This window comes from Indicator indicator, chromosome 17 (assembly GCF_027791375.1).
Source record: "Indicator indicator isolate 239-I01 chromosome 17, UM_Iind_1.1, whole genome shotgun sequence".
In the NCBI taxonomy this organism is placed as follows: domain Eukaryota; kingdom Metazoa; phylum Chordata; class Aves; order Piciformes; family Indicatoridae; genus Indicator; species Indicator indicator.
The window spans coordinates 13209168-13228954 of NC_072026.1; the positions used below are offsets into that span (position 1 = coordinate 13209168).

At 41.5% G+C, this 19787-nt stretch overlaps 1 protein-coding gene across 1 annotated transcript in view; it reads left to right on the plus strand.

The window, feature by feature from the left end:
- COL4A5 (collagen type IV alpha 5 chain) overlaps positions 1-19787 on the plus strand; it is a 79997-nt gene that overhangs the window by 19000 nt on the left and 41210 nt on the right. The window contains exons 2-9 of the mRNA XM_054388600.1: positions 2575-2634; positions 12296-12385; positions 15765-15809; positions 16532-16576; positions 16681-16743; positions 17511-17564; positions 18291-18317; positions 19556-19636. Of these exons, the coding sequence (XP_054244575.1) occupies positions 2575-2634; positions 12296-12385; positions 15765-15809; positions 16532-16576; positions 16681-16743; positions 17511-17564; positions 18291-18317; positions 19556-19636 (465 nt within the window). The remainder of the gene's footprint in view (positions 1-2574; positions 2635-12295; positions 12386-15764; positions 15810-16531; positions 16577-16680; positions 16744-17510; positions 17565-18290; positions 18318-19555; positions 19637-19787) is intronic.

Sequence of the window (19787 nt, forward strand, 5' to 3'; positions counted from 1 at the left end):
TGCCCTGCTTTGAGTGATTATTTCCGTACCAAATTATTCCACAATTCCATTTTCTTTATTGATTTGATCTGGTTTTTGCCATCTTGAGGCTGACAGGACGGGATCACTGCTAAAGATGTGTGAGTACTAACAATTTAGTTTTCTGCAGTTGTGCTGGAGTGCCACAGTAGCCAAGGGCAGAGACTGAGCTTCGCTGTCTGAACTTGCCTTCACGAAATTATAGGATCACAGGATGTTAGGGGTTGCAAGGGACTTATGGAGATCTTTGGGTCCAACCTCTGTGCCAGAGCAGGACCATATAATCTAGTGCAGGTCACACAGGAATGCATGCAGATAGGGCTTGAGAGTCTCCAGAGAAGATGACCCCACAACCTCTCTGGGGAACCTGTTCCAGTGCTCTGTGACTGTTACAGTAAAGAAGTTCATCCTCATGTTGAGGTGGAACTTCTGTACTGTAGTTTACATCCATTGTTCCTCGTCCTATCTATCACAGGGTGCAAGTGGGAAGAGGCTATCCCTTCCTTCCTGACCCCCAGCCGTCATATATTTGTATACATTTATTAGATCCCGTCTCAGTCATCTTCTCTTCAGAATAAAAAGCCCCAGGTTTCTTTTCCTTTATGAAGGGACAATATAATTGCTTTCCCCTTCTAGCTCTAAATGAGTCTCTTGCGTTACGTGACCTAAATAAATCCTCCTTATGCCATGTAGGATCTTGATCATGCTTTCCATCTGTTTATTATTTTAACCTACCTGTGTTTTGCCATTGCACAGCTTTTTAGTGAGTACTGATTTACTTTGGTTTTCCTTCCCCTGCCTCTTGGAGGCAGCAAAGATTTTCAGGTAGCTGTCACTGCTGTCCTTGTAATAAAGCAGTACTGCTGCACAGGGAGCTAGGTAACTCACTCTTGGTGATAGGCCTGCACTGTGAGGCAAGGGAATATTGCATGTAACTAAGGTTAATCCCTTTTAAGTGAAGCTTTGTTAATGAGATTTACCCTAAAACTGGTTCACAAGGAGCTTGCTTTTTTAAAAGTGAAAGGGATCTGATGCCAAATTCACAGGATACCTTGATTTAAGTGGGACATCAGAAGGGCACCTAGCCAAGCAGTGTTCTAAACAAGGTCAGCCATGAGGTTGGGCCAGGTTACATAGGGCTTGGTCCAGTTTGAAAATCTGAACGAGCTAGTACTTGCACTTTAGAAAGTGGCTCAATAAACTCCTTTTAACTCAGAATTCTGAGTTTTCATATGCATCAAATCAAACTGATTATGAAAGCCAAGCAGAAGATTTAGAGATGCCCCAGTCATGTCATGTGGCATGACTGCTCTGCTTAACACTCAAAGCTCTACCTTTTGCTAGAAGATGCTTCAGCTGATTCTCAGTTTCTATAGCTCCAAGGTGAACTAAGCTACTTCTGTGTTTCTCAGTCTGATGCTCAGTGGTGTGTTTAGGCCAAGAGCCAGCACATTCTTAATGCCAGGTAGGTAATGGGTCACATCTCTAGATGCTTCTGGGATAATGGAGACTAGAATTCAAGTGTGGGTGTACTTTAGATCTGACACGGCAACTGTTATCCTGCTTGAATGAAATGTGTACATAATCTCTGTAGATCACTGGGGGGAGGACTCTGAAAGCTCAGCTTTTCAAACTGTGCTTTTTTTTTTTTTTTTTTAAACAATGCTGCACCTGTTTTCAGAACAAGCTAAACCCTCAAGTATTTCAGCTACACTGTCTTCTAATATGGATCATGGTTTTTAACTGGTTTGAAAATGGATGGCTGTATGTATTACGTAGAGACAGTCTGCAAAAATACAATTTTCTGTTTTTTTTTCTAAACATGTCTGCTTGTTTCTGAATTCAACATGGCCCTCTAATGAGTATCCTGTGTTGGGATGAGGGTGAGGGAATATAAACCAAACAAATGTGGTATGGTAAAGTTACCTGACTTGTGAATGGAGCTTTCATATGTCCTGCCTTTCACCCCTTAATATCTGAATGTCACTCCCCTTATGCTGGAGATCGTTGTAGCTGACTTGCCATGCTTTGGAATGGACCATGACTGCAGCTAGGTGAAATCTGGGGTGTTAAAAATTCACAGTAACTGATCTGTGGAGGGAAGAATTATCTGTGTATTAAGTATTTTCCCAGTAACTATCAGAAATACTACTCCTAAGTGCCAGACTCTCTTAAACTCTTGTGCAAAATGTGACATCTACTGGTGGGAACCAAAATTGGATTCTTTTCAGTGTGAGGCATACACTGAAAAGTCTCTTTCCTTGAAGTTCTGACTCCGTGGGCTGTAACTGTGGTATTGTACATTGCCCTAGAGTAAAGGATGATTAAGCACAAATTAAAGTCTAAAATTTCTGAGGAAACTAACATATTTGCATACAAGCATAATTGTTAATAAAGGTGATTTCAGTTAACTGTCAATTTGGAACACAGGTGCAACAGCTAGATGACAAACTTTGTAGGCTTACATTGTAGACTGACTTTCATAACACTGTTGAAGATTTCATATAGTCTTAGGCTGATTAAAAATATTAATTTTTTTTTCTTGTGTCTTTGAAGGCTTGCCATGGATGTACATCGTTGTCCAAATGTGACTGCAGTGGAGTGAAAGGTGAAAAGGTAAATATCTTTTTCCTCTTTTTTTTTTTTTTTTTTTTTTTTTTTTTTTTTTTTTTTTTTTTTACTGGCAGATCAACAAAATGACTGAGCTGTATGTCACCTTCAAATAACTGGAGCTTATGGCTGACAGCTTTTGTTTCTTGCTCATGTATTTGAACATGCACCAAAGAGCATAACTGGTATTGAGCCAAACTGACTGGTCCATCTGACGGTGAACAGGATTTCATATCATTTTCTCAGAAATGGTGAATGATGGCACAAATTTCTCCATCTATGTGGGAATGCAAAACACAAGATACAAATTTAGAAAAAATGCAATCTTCCTATTTATTGCCAAGGCCTACCTTCACTGGCTAGGCAGTGTGGACAAGCTAAGGTGTGTATTGCACAGTAATGCCTCTGCTGGTAATGTTTCAGTGGGAATTTAAAACCAGAGTGAGTGTGGGTTGCTTTCCCACTTCTCTTACATCGCCTGCTCATAAGCAGGTGACACTCATCAATGTGCTCTGAGGTTGCACTGTTTCTTACCTCGTAACTTGTATAGCTGTATACCAAGATGATAGCTGATATTCAAGTAAGCAACTAGTTAATAGCCAAGCAGGCTTTCTCAGATCAAGCAGAGTAAAAATCACCCCTAATCCAGAAAAGAACCTTGGGTGCTTCATTCAGTGCAGCAGGCTGTTTTGGGCTGTTCAGTGTTCTAAGGCCAAGAGGTGTATATCAACATCTTAGCTTTGCTGCTGCTATGTAGCTTTGACTTACAGCCTCACTGCCTGAACTCAGTGTATTTGTGCAGTACTTCATGTTTCTATCACCATTATTTCTTACTGTTTTACAATTATTTTTTTCCTTTGAGGAAACAGGAGGTACCCAACATTTGAGTTACAATGTGATATAGATAGATGGCTCAGTACCTGCCTCCACTGAGCCTTTTCTCAGGTGTGGGAGCCTACTTGTAAGTAAACCATGGCTAAATAGTTCCCATGTGACTGCTCTTGTCACAGGGAATAAATGTGATGTGATCTCTGCAAGGGGGAGAGGCTGCCTGAGATGTTTCCACTCTTAGTCTTGTAAACAGTTTGCCTGAGATGCAGTGAACTGATAACAAAGTTTGATAAGCTTGTCTTATCAAGCCACTTTATCTTTGCAAGGTTCTAGAAGGGCTTTCAGTGCTCTAGATTAATTTGTGGCACTTTTCAAAGGTGTTCTTTTTTGACATTGCATAAGCAAGCATAACCTTAAATGAACAAAAGTAATACAAAGTGGTCAGTCACTGCATTGGCACACTAATGTGCTGACAGAGAATTTTACAATTGGCTGAGGTTAAGTGAGGCGGAAGTCCAAAATTCAGAGTAGGTCTTGGTGCCACACCTGCTATCCAGATAGCTCCAGACAGATGAGGTCATTCGTTGGCATTTGTTTGCTTTTAGTTCAAGTATATTCCCAATGTACATATGTAGTGAAAAACCGTATCCCCTTGACAGCAAGCTTTGAGTTAAGTTTGGTTAGCCAAAACATGAACCTGGTTGATGTGCTCTTACAGGATTTTCAAATGCTGATGGTCAAACCATGTGTCACTAGTCACAGGTCTATTTAGGTTCAGTTTGAATACAATCATAGTAGGTGCAATTTTGGAGAACCTTTCTGTAATTCTAAGTTGTTGGTTGTTTTTTTTTTCCTGGAGTAGTCACAGCTATCATCAATTCAGTGACCAAATGAGTAGTATTTGGGTAGTGGGGGAAGAGGAAGACCTAAAAGTAGATCTTGTGGCTTTCTAAGTGAAATTGATTGTTTTCTCCCAGTGATTCAGCTTTCTCTTTACACTGCTGTTATGCAACTATTGCCCACTCAATACATTCCAGTCCTTAAGCGTTATTTAATGAAACTGAGATTCTGTACCAGAGAAAGGAGGCTGACTATCATTGAACTGTTTGGAGTCAGAGGGAGGGAGGTTTTTGTCCAAGTCAACAAGTGGAGTGTATGACCCTTGTTAAAGATCAAGCTCTCCAGTGTCATTATGTATTTTGTGGTTTGTTTCTACTCTTCCAGACTGTTCAAGCAAATTGTTAAGAACAACTGCACAGGAGAACCTCTTCCATGTGTTTCCTACCTCTGCTAGCCCTTTTCTGGAGGGAGTTGTAGCAAGTCCTGAGCAGAAGACCATGAACCTTTGTAACCTCTTATAAAAAGGAAATGAAGAAGGGAAAAAAGCCTCCAGTAAAACAATCAGAACATCAGACAAAATATTTATTTTGTTGTGCTTCTTCCTGGATAATTCTTAGGGGGCTGCAAATTGATCACAGTGTAATCTTTTAATAAAATTTAAAAAATAAACACCTGCACAGAAAGGCAAACAGAGCTTCATCTATGGTATGACTGCTTTGTCTGTCTTCTATTTGTAATGTGCCTCAGTCCTCCTAGGGAAGGGAGTGAGTCTGAGAATCCCACTCATTAAGCTGATGTAAGTTAAGTTTCTGTCCTTGGAATGGGTGATTCACTTTGAAATCTGGAAACTATGATTAATTTTTCCACCTAAATCAAGGTAAACACATTGTAGTCCTAAGCAGCCCTTCTGAAGCTTGCAGGCCATCATGTACGTTACGTAAAGGAATGATGAAAAGCAAAGCCCTTATTTCTTAAGCATGATGTGTTGCTAGTGGAACGGGTTTGATAATACATGTGCACACCCCAGTACATTAGTTGCCCTATAATTACTAAGCTCTCAGTATTTGATGCATTGTTGGATTTAGCAGTTCAGCTCTGGAGAACCACTGACGTTCATAATGCTTTCTTGTAAAATTTTTGGGGTTTTTACAGCCTTAAGCTTTTTCTAGAGTCTTGTACTCAAGATCTGTCTGAAGATGATTAGTTTGATCCATCACACTGTACCACTTGCACATTTGATGATTTGATTTCCAAACCTGATGCTATCTTCAGTTCAGCTTTCTTGCAAATATTTTTTTATTACAGTAGTGTTTAAATTGCTGATACAGGAAGCGTTGGGCTTTGTATTTGACACTTGGCATTTAGTGTTTCTGCTTACTTCTCCAGTGACCTCTGAACCAGGAGTCAAGTTCTATAGCCTAATTGGTGTAAGATAAGCATTAGGTAAGGAGTTGCTGTTTAAATAGTCTCCTCTCTTTGATTCTCCCATTGAGACTGACAATGTACTTTTAGAGCTGCTGGAAGTCAGGTGTACAGAACCTGGTTCTGTACTAGGAGGACAGGAAAAGCCTTGTCAAATGCACTGAACTGAGCCTTGTTCTTCTGTTAACTGTGTTTCACTTCTGGCCTGAAACCACTTCTGCACCCAAGTTGCTGTCCACTTGCATTAAGTCAACTAAGAAGTGCTGCTTTGTTCAGCTTAGAGCCTAATGCATTCCTTTTGAGATTCAAAGTAGCCTTCTTCCTGAGCATCCTAGCATTCCCCTCAGGATATCCAAACTTTAACAGATCAGGTAAAGCAATACAAATTTAACTGTGACAGATAAGGAAGCTGTTTTCTTGTCTTGTCTTGGGGAGCCACAGCTCTTAGTTAATTGCTTTGCTTCCAGTAATTTTTTATTAACTCTGACTCTGCCATGAGCTCTGAGAGCACCACTAGCATGTCAGTTGGAGATCAAAGCACAATGAGCTGCCTTTTTGGAAGTACAACAGTTGATAAAAATTAGTGCACTAAAGTTTTCTTCCTCTGCTTAGGCTCATGTTATTAAACTTAATGTAAAATGGATAGTGTTAAAATGCGAACACATGCAAAATGATATAATGAAGAAATGAGAGGAATTTACTGGAGAAGTCAGTAAAAATTGGTCACAGCTGGGAGCCAATGCTCTGTTGCTCACAGTAAGCTGCTCTAGAGAACTGGATCTGGTAAGAGTAGTAAACTAAGCTACTACATACAGGTGCTTTAGGAATGACTCTCACTTCTCAACTGGAATGGAAGTGTATAACTGCTTTTCACTTAAGGAACTGGATGGTGATTGTTTTTTAAATAAGTACTGCTCAGCAGTTTTCAGATTAACCTACTTTAATGCTTAAAAGCTAGTTGATGAGTTAAAGCTAGCTAAAGAAATCAACCCAGTAGACACTGTACATGGAGCGATTCTGAGACAAACCAGTAAGACTTGTACGTTATTGGCCTGGTTTTACCTCTGCTGAAAACAAGATCCAAAGATGCTGATAAGATCAGCTCTACACGGGAGGAGGAGTGAGGTGATACTGTATTCCAGCTGCTCTAGTTGATGAAGATGGAGCCAAGGGCTACAGCGAGCAGGCTGTGTGCATCTTAGTCACTAAGAGGGCACGTACCTCAAGACCTACTGTGGGTTTGCTTTGAAGTGGTAGTACATGCTGCTGCTGAAATCTGCTTTCATACTTTCCCTTAGCTATGTATTCCTGTTTCTCCTCTGAGGCTTGTGTGGCCACATTCAAAACTGTTGGTGAACAGATCTCACTGCAAAAAGTTTCCTTGTAAACTAGGTTAGTTTTCAGCCTGATCAGTTCTTTCGTGCAAGTTGTGTTGCAGCAGGATTATTTGTATAGCTCATAGAAACACGTGGCTTAAGGTGGGAGGGACCATGTTTTTCACAGTACCTAAAACACAGTTCCCCGAATAAGTGACCACTTACCTTCAAACCTCAGCTGCTTCATCTCACAAAAGAAGTCACAGATGATACTCTGAAGAAATTTGTATTTTAGAACAATAAAGATCCTGTCAGAGGGGATTTCCTTGTTCCATTAAGCTATCTTTAACAAAACTCCTGTTTGTGACTGGTTATTTTGTTTCGGATGAGGTTCTGATTAGATATTAGAGCAGCTGTTATTTTCACTATAATGTTTAAAAAAGGGGGGAATAATATGGCTGCCTGTTATACAGCACAGAAGTAGTGATGTATCGTAGTGTTACTACAGACCTTTGTACATGTGCCTAGTTTTAAGTAGTGTCACCCATAGTTTACTGTCTCTGATGCTCACTGTTTTCATAGCAAGGTCAGGAAGCAAGTATGTGCCTATTGCCTGGCATTACAGCCAGGCTCTTACATGTATTTAGGCATCAAATGGGCTTTCTGCTTTTTTTTTTTTTTGTTTGTTTCATTTTTTTTTCCCCACACATACACTAGATCTAAGTGAATAAATACCCATTTTCTCTTCTTGATGTCTCTAATTCTTTCCTAAAACCTAAGTATTTAGAGAGGAATGGAAATCACTTTTACATGCTTTAAAACTGCATCTATCCTACATTTCTTAAATTTTCCTGACTTATATTGGAGTACATTGAACTATGCCAGGTTTTTCTGTAGCTGTGTTTAATTAGATGTATTTTACTGCAGCTAGAAACGTAATTTTAGGGTGTTTCCCAACTTCTTTTTTTTTCCCCTATCCCGCAAGCAACAGTCGTGTTCAAGCTTATACGCTGGCAGTTTTGCCACTGCTTTGTAGCTGATTGAGAACAATTCCTCTGCCAGCTACTCTGGATTTATCACTAAATGAGATCAGAATCTGACTCCTCACCCATTCCCCAAGGAAATTATGGTTTGTAGCTGATACATCTTTATTCTGCTATGGAAACAATCCATTACTTTTAGGACTGGAAGATGAGACAGGGCTTGACCTAAACCTTTCTTATTTGTGTTTCAAAGTAGGAGCTACTGAAGAGAAATAAAAATTATCCAGACTTCTTCAGTTCTTTCTGTGCACATGAAACTTAATGGTCAGTTTTTCCATCTATAAGAAAATACATTGCATGCTACCCCTGGGCTTCAATTTCATTATATCCCCAATGACAGAATATCCTTTTTTGACATTGACACTTGAGGAAAGACTTTCAAAATTACTTCAGTTTCAGTTCTTTAATAAAACAGTAGGACATATGCAAGATCTGCAATGGGAAAAGTCTTGGTGCAGAAGCAATGACTGAAAACTGTTCTCACTTACAGAATCCTATACAAAAGTAGAAGACAAAAAAAAATCCCCTTACTATCATCTGTATTTTAGAGAGCAGATTGTTTTATTTTTCCTTCTACTAAACGTGCCCACATTTCTTTCCTCCATGAATTTTTGATCAAAAAGTGAGTCTAGTACATCTATGTCCTCTGTCATTAGTTTGAACCTGTTCCCTTGGGAAGTGTCTGGTGTAACCCCCCAGCTGTCCCCAAGCATAGTCCTTCAAATCATCTGTCCACTGTTGGGGGTTCACTCTTGGAGTTGTCCTGGCAACAGTTTCCTCATGCAAAGCTCTCATTGTTGCTGCTCGCTTTGAAAGTGGGCTTGGAAAATAATCATTTTGTAGTTTGAATAGTGCAGTTTGCTAGAATCATCTGTTGTTGCCTCTGTTTTTCTTGCTTAACTGTTTGGTTTCACTTTAAAGGCAGTAGCTTTCCCAGTTCTGTGCCAGCTTAGAGCAGTGACCTCAGAGCAGTTGTATTTTTAGATAACAGCTCTTCAGCCTTAGATGACACACAAGGCCAAACCTCTGCTACAGTCTTGTCCTAGTAACCTTTTGCAGATATTACTTTCTCTAACAAAACTCTGAAGAAGCATGACCAAGTTGAGATCAATAGGCATTGTGCTGCCTGACACAGCTGATGTGCCTTTTGTACAGAGGTGTGTTTCCCTGGTGTGCAAACACTGTTCTTGCCAGAGCTTGCTCCAGAGTCTGGTTCTGTCTAATGTTTTCCTTACCTGGCACTCCCAAATTCCTCATTCTTTCTCCTTTGGGGACAACCTAACCCTTTCATATCCTGTCCTGACATAGTAACACTCCTCCACAGTCTTGCTTTTCAGATGTGCTAGCACACCAGCTGCGTAGCTCCATGTGACAGTACAGCCTGTCACTTTGTGTGCAAAAAGACTGGACCGTGCCTGTCAAACTTCAGCTAGCCTCAGTTTATGATGCAATTTCAGCTTTTCCACAGTGGAAAAGAAAGGAAACACGTCAACTGGGGGCAGGTGACATGGAGAAGGCTGAGGTTCTCAATGATTCTTTGCCTCAGTCTTCACTGGCCGGGGCTCCAGCCACCCTCCCAGAATAATGGAAGATAGTGGCAGGGGCTGGGAGAAGGAAATGCCTGTTGTAAGTGAAGATGAGGTACGTGACTATATGAAGAACCTGAAAGTGTTGAAGTCCATGGGACCCAATGAGATACACCCACAGGTACTGAGGGTACTGGCAGATGAGGTTGCTAAACCGCTCTCTATTAGATTCCAAAAGTTGTGTCAGTCTGGGGACGTCCCCACTGACTGGAAAAGGGGAAGCATAACCCCCATTTTCAGAAGGGAAAGAAGGATGACTCAAGGGCCTGTAGGCCCAGTAAGATCATAGAGCATATCCTCCTGAAGGCACTGCTGAGACAGAATAGCAAAGAGGTTATTTGGTACCATCAACACAGCTTCACCAAGGGCAAATCTTGGCTGACAAACCTGGTGGCCTTCTATGACGAGGTCACAGTAGTAATAGATGAAGGCCGAGCAGCTGCTGTCATTTACCTGGACCTGAGCAAAACCTTTGACACTGACCCACGTGACATCCTGGTCCCCAAGCTGGTAAAGTCTGGGTTTGATTGGTGGACCAGTCAGTGGATAAAAAACTGTCTTGATGGCTGCACCTAGAGAGTGGTTGTCATTGGATCCATGTCCAAGGGGAGGCCAGTGACAAGTGGAGTCCCTCGGGGAGCAGTCCTGGGACCAGTCTTGTTCAACATCTTTGTCAGTGACATGGACAGTGGCATTGAGTGCACCCTCAGCAAGTTTGCTGATGACACCAAGCTGTGTGGTGCAGCAGACACGCTGCAGGGAAGGGATCCATCCAGAGAGACCTGGACAGGCTGGAGAGGTGGGCACAAGCCAAGCTCATGAGGTTCAACAAGACCAAGTGCAGGGTCCTGCATCTGGGTCAAGGTAATCCCAAGCACTGACACAGTAACTGGCTTGAGAGCAGCCCTGAAGAAAAGGACTTAGGCGTGCTGGAGGATGAGAAGCTCAACATGAGCCACCAGTGTGCACTTGCAACCCAGACAGTCAATCATATCCTGGGCTGCATCAAAAGAAACATAGCCAGCAGGTCGAGGAAGGTGATTCCCCCCCTCTACTCCATTCTGGTGAGACTGCATCTGGAGTACTGCATCCAGTTCTGGAGCCCCTATTATAGGAGGGATATGGACTTGCTGGAATGTGTCTGGAGAAGGGCCATGAGACTGATCAGAAAGCTGGAGCACCTCTCCTAGGAAGACAGACTTGAGACAGTTGGGGCTATTCAGTCTGGAGAAGAGAAGGCTCCAAGGTGACCTTGTTGTGGCCTTCCAGTGTCAGAAGGGGCCCTACAAGGAAGCTGGTGAGGGCCTTTTTAGGGTGTCAGGTAATGATAGGACTAGGGGGAAATGGAGCAGAAGTAGAAATGGGAAGATTCGGATTGGATATTAGGAGAAAATTCTTCCCCATGAGGGTGGTGAGACAGTGGAACAGGTTGCCCAGGGAGGTGGTGGAAGCCCCATCCTTGGAGGTTTTTAAAGCCAGGCTGGATATGGCTCTGGGCAACCTGATCTAGTGTGAGGTGTCCCTGCCCATGGCAGGGAGGTTGGAACTACATGGTCCTTGAGGTCCCTTCCAACCCTGACAATTCTATGAATACAGAGCACCTATCTAAGTAGTACAGTGAGAAAACTGGGATTTGAGAATGAGACTTAGCACTGCTGTCAAACTCAGCATACAGCTGCTTATAGAAAATAAAGGGAAGATGAGAAAAGCATATTGAGGTCAAGGCTGCAGTTAGATACTTCTGTTTGCTTGCAATCCCCAGTCTTCAGTTCTCTGCTGCTGTCTTCTTGAAGATGTGACATTGCTGGTTTGTTTTTTTCCACAGGACTGAGGAGAGCTAGGCAGGACCTCCCAAGCCCCTAGAGAGTGCTATAGCTGGTAGACTGGTAGATAACAGATTTGGGAGCTGCTACTGCCATTCTTGCTGAAGTGGTGCAAGAAAACAAAAATTCAGGATAAATTGGTTTAAAGAGAATGTACAAAAGCCTGCACAAATCTAGCCTAGTGATTTTAGCAGGAGTTGATAGATAAAAGGAATAAGAAACTTTATTTCTTTACTGTCTTGGATCTGTCTCACTTGATCTAGATTGTAAGCACTTTGGACTGGAACTCATTTATGTTCTGTACTTCTACAGTGCATGACCAAGATCTTAATTGCTTTTATATTAAAAATTACAGTCTTCCACCTATGAAACAATAAACAACAGTCAGGAATATAGCAGCAATCTACACCCTTCTAGGAGCTTTTTATAGGTGTTGCAGCAGAGGTAAGTTTCCAGGAGAGGCTTAGTAACTAATAAAGCTGTGTTTTTGTAGGAAGGGGGAGAGCTGTAGGTATTTAAGTAGCATGGAAGAAACAGATGGTTGAATTGTTTTGATAAGTAGGTGGCTTAAACACTGGATAAACATCCAAAGTGGTGCAATTAGAGGCAATGTATGTGTATGTTCCGGAATTTCTGTAGCTAAGCAGGCGAGATCTCTAATCACAACATTAGTTTGTTGGTGTGATGACTTCCTACAGAAAACCAGAAAGATCATGTTTTCTGAATTTTTCTGTCATAACTTTTCTTTTGTTGTTTTGCCCACCATCACCTTTTTTTTTTTTTCTTTTCTTTTTTTTCTTTTGTAGGGTGAAAGAGGGTTCCCAGGCTTGGAAGGACAGCCAGGTTTGCCTGGATTTCCAGGACCAGAAGGACCACCTGGTCCAAGAGGCTCAAAGGTAGGTCCCAATTTACTTGAATAGCATGGAGATACTAGGTAGTGTTAGTTTGTTTGTAGTGCTTCCTGTTTTTACGCCAGCTTCTCTATACCACCATAGACACTTACACCAAAAACTCTTCTTTTATTCAACTTATCGTCAAACCATTCTCTGCTTTCCTCTTCGTTGCTTTCATTCATTGAAGAAAACAACAAGAAGTTTAAAAAGACCCATCCCTACACGTTATTACTCATTTAGATATTTCACTTAGGCTGAATTTCCATCACTAAAGGAGAGGGGAAATAATTTTAAAATCTCTCAATTTATACTGCATTGAAAAGAGACAAAAAAAAATGACCCCCAGAAAACCCTCTTGTAGGAAAAAAAATAGGCAAAAGCCCATTTAGAACTTAGACTGTCCACTGCCATAAAGGAGAATAAAAAATATTTCTATAAATATATTAATGGCAAAAGAAGAGGCAAGGACAACCTCTACTCCTTATTGGATGCAGAGGGGAATATCATAACAAAAGATGAGGATAAGGCAGAGGTACTTAACACCTTCTTTGCCTCAGTCTTCAATAGTGGGACAGGCTGTCTTCAGGACAAGTGGCCTCCTGAACTGGCAGATGGAGTCAGGGACCAGTATAGTCCCCCTGTAATCCAGGAGGAAGCAGTTAGGGACCTGCTGAGCCACTTGGATCCTCACAAGTGCATGGAACCAGATGGGATCCATCCTAGGGTGCTGAAAGAGCTGACAGATGAGCTGGCCAAGCCGCTCTCCATCATTTATCAGCAGTCCTGGCTCACAGGTGAGGTCCCTGATGACTGGAAGCTGACCAATGTGATGCCCATCCACAAGAAGGGCCTGAAAGAGGAACCAGGGAATTGCAGACCTGTCAGCCTGACCTCAGTGCCATGCAAGGTTATGGAACAGGTCATCTTGAGTGCAATCGCAGAGAACCTACAGGATGGTCAAGGGATCAGGCCCAGCCAGCATGGATTCAGGAGGGGCAGGTCTTGCCTGACCAACCTGATCTGTTTTTACCATCAGGTTACCTGCCTGGTGAATGCGGGGCAGGCTGTGGATGTAGTCTGCCTGGACTTCAGCAAAGCCTTTGACACTGTCTGCCACAAGAAGCTCCTAGCAAAGCTGGCAGCTCGTGGTTTGGATAGATTCACTCTGAAATGGCTCAAGAACTGGCTGGAGGGCCAGGCCCAGAGAGTGGTGGTGAATGGTGCCACATTCAGTTGGCAGCCTGTCACTAGTGGTATCCCCCAGGGATGAGTGCTGGGCCCCATCCTGTTCAATATCTTTATTGATGATCTGGATGAGGGAATTGAGTCCATCACCAGTAAGTTTGCAGATGACACCACTTTAGGAGCAGGTGTTGATCTGTTGGAGGGTAGGAGAGCCCTGCAGAGGGACCTGGACAGGCTGGATGGGTGAGCAGAGGCCAATGGGATGAAGTTTAACAAAGCTAAGTGCAGGGTTCTACACTTTGGCCACAACAACCCCATGCAGCACTACAGGCTGGGGACAGGGTGGCTGGAGAGCAGCCAGACAGAGAGGGACCTGGGGGTACTGGTCGCTAGTAGGCTGAACATGAGCCAGCAATGTGCCCAGGTGGCCAGGAGAGCCAATGGCATCCTGGCCTGTATCAGGAATAGTGTGGCCAGCAGGAGCAGGGAGGTTATTCTTCCCCTGTACTCAGCACTGGTCAGGCCACACCTTGAGTACTGTGTCTAGTTCTGGGCTCCTCAGTTCAAGAGAGATGTTGAGGTACTGGAATGTGTCCAGAGAAAAGCAACGAAGCTGTTGAGGGGCCTGGAACACAAACCATATGAGGAGAGGCTGAGGGAGCTGGGGTTGTTTAGCCTGGTGAAGAGGAGGCTCAGGGGTGACCTCATTGCTGTCTACAACTACCTGAAGGGAGGTTGTAGCCAGTTGGGGGTCAGTCTCTTCTCCCAGGCAACCAGCAGCAGAATGAGGGGACACAGTCTCAAGTTGTGCCAGGGGAGGTCTAGGCTGGATATTAGGAGGAAGTTCTTCACAGAGAGAGTGATTGCCCATTGGAATGTGCTGCCCAGGGAGGTGGTGGAGTCACCATCCCTGGAGACGTTCAAGAGAAGAGTGAATGAGGCACTTAGTGCCATGGTCTAGTTGATTGGGTAGGGCTGGGTGATAGGTTGGACTGGATGATCTTGAAGGTCTCTTCCAACCTGGTTGATTCTATGATTCTATGCTGATCATGCATCATTCCAGAATTCCTCATTGTCATTGGTTTAATAGTAAAAATCTTCAGCTGTTAAGGTATGAGATAGCTTTTTCATTTGGATGGTTTGAATAGTCAACCAGAGGAAAAAGATTGGTCCAAGTTTCCTGTGCTTTGCCTACCCATGTGCTTGCAAAACCCATGTGGGCACTTGCATCCTTTCACTAGATACTGCAGATGAAAGCCAAAGAACAGGTTTAGCAAGGTGCTGTGATGTGGTTTTATTGCTTGAAATCAAGTACTCTCTGGCTTAGTTAACTGATAAGAGTGGTGCTTGGCTGTCAGTGGGCTCCCACCACATTGAGAAACTCTTGTTTGCACCTGGTGGCATTCCTGGGCTGGGTTTGGGTGGGGCAATGCAGATGAAGGCCTCACTGAACCCAGGCACACAACTGAGGAATGCTTCTTGTTTGCCCGGGAGGGTTTCAGTTTATTTTTATTTGCTGCTGAATTACATCATTACGCTTGGATGGTGTAATACAGCATCAAAATGTCGAAAAGCCTTCCTCTGAATGCCTGTGTTTAACAGATCACAAGATTATCCAGCACCTGCCATTCCTCTTGCAGATGCTCACAACATAGCTAGCAGAATCACACCAAGGAGCAGCAAAGAGAAAATAAGTAGGTGATTTAAAAAAAAAAAATCTACATTCAAAGTAAAGCTTGACAGAAGACGAGTGAAAGAACAAAAAGGTCTTGAATTAGCAATTTTGATTATATTTTTGTTCTGCAGATGCCTTTTCTTCTGTGTTACCATAATAAAAAATAATGGTACAGTAACATTCCCGTTTAATCTTGCTTATCTCCTTTTGCCCACAAGAGGTCACTGGAGAGTATTTGCTGGAGGCACGTGGCCCGTATCTGCCTATAAGTAACTTGTGATTTTTTTTTCTCGAAAACATTTCCTGTAACTCATGGTTTATCTGCTGTAACAAATACTTCTCAATTCAAGGTCCAGCGTCCAAAATAAAATAATTTTGAACCCTTTTACTCAGGAAATGATAACTAATACCACTTGTAGTCCACTTACTATAAACACATGGAAGAAATGTTATAATGCTTGCAATTTAATTTGACTGCAAACTTCAGTGTGCTTTGTCTGTTTGTTTGTTGGGGTCTCTTAGGGTGATGATGGACTTCCAGGGCCTATTGGACCCAAAGGAATCAGAGTAAGTACTGATGCTTTTTTAAGGTGATGGATTTATGGATCAAAATGGCCAGTGGGTCCGCACAGAAGTGGTGATTTATAGGGAGAAAACATTACTTTAAATCTGAAGAGTACTTTATTAACCAGCTAGAAGAGATTATATTACTTTTTATAACTAATACAAGATTTTATAAGTATTACAGTCTTATATATTGCTTGTATTACTTCATAAACTCATTAGGGAGAGTAACCCCAAGACTTATTTGATCTGTTTTGCTATACAGGACCTAAACAACTGCCAGTAACTTCCAATTTATTCTGAAATAGACACGATTTATTTAAGATCAGTATGGGACTGGTTGATTTAGCTGGAAATCCCTTAGGTTTTGTGCCTTTACTTTTCTTTTTTGTCAGACCTCTCAGCTGGTGCATCTCTCACTTCATTGGTACACGTCCATTTTCCACACCATGAGCATTCAGTTATATGCTCTGTATATCTGTGTACTCTTACTTTAGTTGTTCTGCGTTGTCTTCTCAGTTTTTGTGGATATTTCCCTGAAAGGATAAGAACCTTGATGGCTGACCAGCATGGCTTTTTTTTTAATTACAGGTGATTCAGGTGTTGATGCCTGTCTTTACTGATATCTGCACAAACAGATTACATTTAGTAAAATCTTGCTAAATCCTTTTGCACATCCGTACGTACCATACTGTTAAATACATATGTGACTCATTTCCTTCTAGGGACCACCGGGGCTTCCAGGATTTCCAGGAACACCAGGACTTCCAGTGAGTAGGAATGAGCTGTATAGATGTATGAGATCTGTTCCCTTTTATCTTTCAGGCCGAGAATAGCATTGTACAATCTAACTCTTCTTTTTTCCTCTTTAAAGGGATTACCAGGACAAGATGGGCCACCAGGACCTCAGGGTATCCCAGGATGCAATGGAACAAAGGTGGAACCACTTTAAAATTCTTAACAATGCAACAGTAATACGATAAAGAGCTCTCATTCTGCTGACTGTAGCCAATAGGTTTAGTTTAAGAGTGTGCAACAGTACTGCTGTTACTGAGTTGTGCAGGTAATTCCAAGATCATTCAGACTTAACACACACCTCTGAGAGAAGGGGTCATGATCTGGTATTCAAAACACAAGTTTTGCTAAAAATTTCCAGCACCATGACACAACATTTATACCCTGCAGCCAGTATAGTTAAATTCTTTGTTCTAATTCTTAATTTTATAGCTAACAACTGAAGGGAATCTGATCATATGCTAGATGTCATCTTTGTAGTAGATTCTTACTATCAAGAAAAGCTTGTTACCTAATAGTGAGGCTTTTTAATTATTGGGTTTTAGTAATGCATGGAAAATACTGATTTGGTATCCTTGTTGGAAGGGGTCACTTTCATTTTAATGTGTTACATAGTTTCATGTTATCTTTCCATAAAAGAAGTTGATCTTTCATAGCACTATGTGTGTTTTCCATCTCTAGTACAGTACTTTGCCTGGAAGTATATGGAAGTAGCTGAACATGGAAAGTTCTCCTTGAATCACTTGTCTGATTTGACAAACTGTTTATCCTTACAGCTTGTTGCACTACAATTTGGTACTCTGGAGTCACAAGCTAACACTGATACTGGATTTTGCAGTCAAAATTTGTTTAGCTGTTTTTGTTATGTTTTGGGTTGGTTTTGGCTAATTGTTTCCTTCGTTCCCTAAGGGAGAGCGTGGATTCCCAGGCAGCCCAGGTTTTCCTGGTTTACAAGGGCCTCCCGTAAGTAAATATTTCCAGATCAGCTACCTGTAACTCCCTGAAAGACTTCTACTAAGATCTGTGAAATATCAGATAAATATCAGCCTCTTTTTGCAGTTGTGTGGTGGTTTTTTTAATAATAAGAATATATTCATTTTTTTCATGATTAATCTGAATATTTTATGTGTCAAATAAAACTGAGGTCTTCTGCTGCATGCTGTGGTAAAGTCGATAAAAGCCCATTTGAATTATCACATGCTGAGATACTTTGCCACCTGCAGAAAAACACAAACACACGAACATCTGTCAGAGCAGTAAGATCTTGATAATGAGTCTTACGGGCGATTAATGGGGCAAAAAAAAAAAAAGAGACAGCATAAGGTGTTTTCACTGTAGAACACAAAGATGTACAGCAAAGTGGCCGTGAGAACCCAAGTACAGAACAAAAAAAATGTAGTAGGCAGGATGGATAATAGGAAACAATAAAGAAAGGAGTTGCTAGAAAATGGAGATGTACTTCCTTAATGCTCAACATTCACTGTGAAAGTACTCCTCTAATTTTTCCATTTGATTCTGGAGATCATAAAAAATAATTGTTTTCTCCTGTTTGATTTTTTTTTTTTTTTAAGATTTCTGGTTTTAGTATTAATGTTTGTCTCATGGTGTAGATCTGACTAGTGGTTTGCAAGTAACATACCAATGATTTATTTCTAATGATCTTTTTTGTTGTTGTTTCTTTTAAACAAGGGACCCCCTGGTCTGCCAGGTATGAAGGTGAGTGTTCTGTACTTGCACATCAAAGTACTAACCATCATTTGGCACAGGGAACCTTCTGGCTGTTATGTGAGACCATGTGCACCCACTGAAAGTGTGGTGTTTCTAGGCCACTCCAGTGCAGCTAACTGGAAATACTGCAGCTGATTTTCTCAGTTTGGGTCAGAAATTCGAGAAGCAGCAAACTGTTTTCTGAAACTGGTTTCCTTGGGAGTGTGAGGGACAGTGTCTGTTTCTGTTATGAGGCACCATGTTAGCAAAATGCTCACAAACACCCCAAATGCACCAGTGGTCTACCTGTGCATGCTTAAGAACACTGCTAGAGACTAAGGAATACTAACTTAAAATATCCAGCGAGGAGAATACATTCCTTTTGAAAAAGTACTTTCTACTCTATAGATTACTACATAGATGGCTTTTTCTCCTAGTGTTAGTAGTCCCATAATCTGATTTTGGACCTTAAGGATTATTTTTTACAAGTTTTTGTAGGGTTTTTTGTTTGTTTGTTTGTTTGGGGTTTTTTTTGTGGTATCCTTGACCTATTTGAACCAAATCACTAGCTATGGTTCAAATCTGTTTCACAGGAAATTGGCCCACAGAATTATTCCAATAAGCTGTGAGGTCAGCGTAACACTGGTGCTGGGAAACTGTGACTTTAAGGTGAATTGTTTTTCTCAGCTACTTTTCTTTTCAGTTATTTTCAAGATATTAAAAGGCAAGCTGATTAGAACACAACACTTTTAAACCAAAGATCTTCCCTAAAATCAGAAAGAAACTATACTTCAATACAGAAGATGACACATGACTATTACAACAGCATAGCCAGCATTAATCTCATGAGGTGTGGGACACTGGAAAAAGCTGAATGAGCCTTTTTTTCTGTTGTGCCCCATCCATTGCTTTCACATGGAGCTAGAATGTCTCTTTCTTTGGTGAAGCATTTGTGTTTCAATCTGTAAATCTTTTGGAATTTAAGTCAGTGCTGATACATTTGTACATATTAAAAGAGAGCTTTTAATAGTTGGTGGATTAGCTACTTAAAGAATCCTCCAAATATGCAAGGATCTCTTCTAAAAAAAGCTGTTCTTGGAGAATCTTACATTAAAGAGTACTGGTAGGGTGTGGCATAACTGAATCTCTCAGAATGTTAAGAGCCACTGTGTCCCTCCCTTCAGTTCAGAATGGTAATAAAGAATAGTGAAATGTGATAATAATTAAATAATCTCTTTTTCTTCTAGGGTGAAGCAGGTGAAATAATTACATCCTTGCTACCAGGACAGAAGGGTGACCAAGGATTTCCAGGTCTTCCAGGGATACCTGTAAGTTGTATAAAGTACTACTAGGTTGTGCCAAAAAGATAACATGACAGGTATTTGCATTACAGGAAGATTGGAACATTCAGTGCTAGGGACTCCATATGTTTGCGTGGAGATGCAGGGCTCACATTTAATGTACCTCCAGTTTATGGCT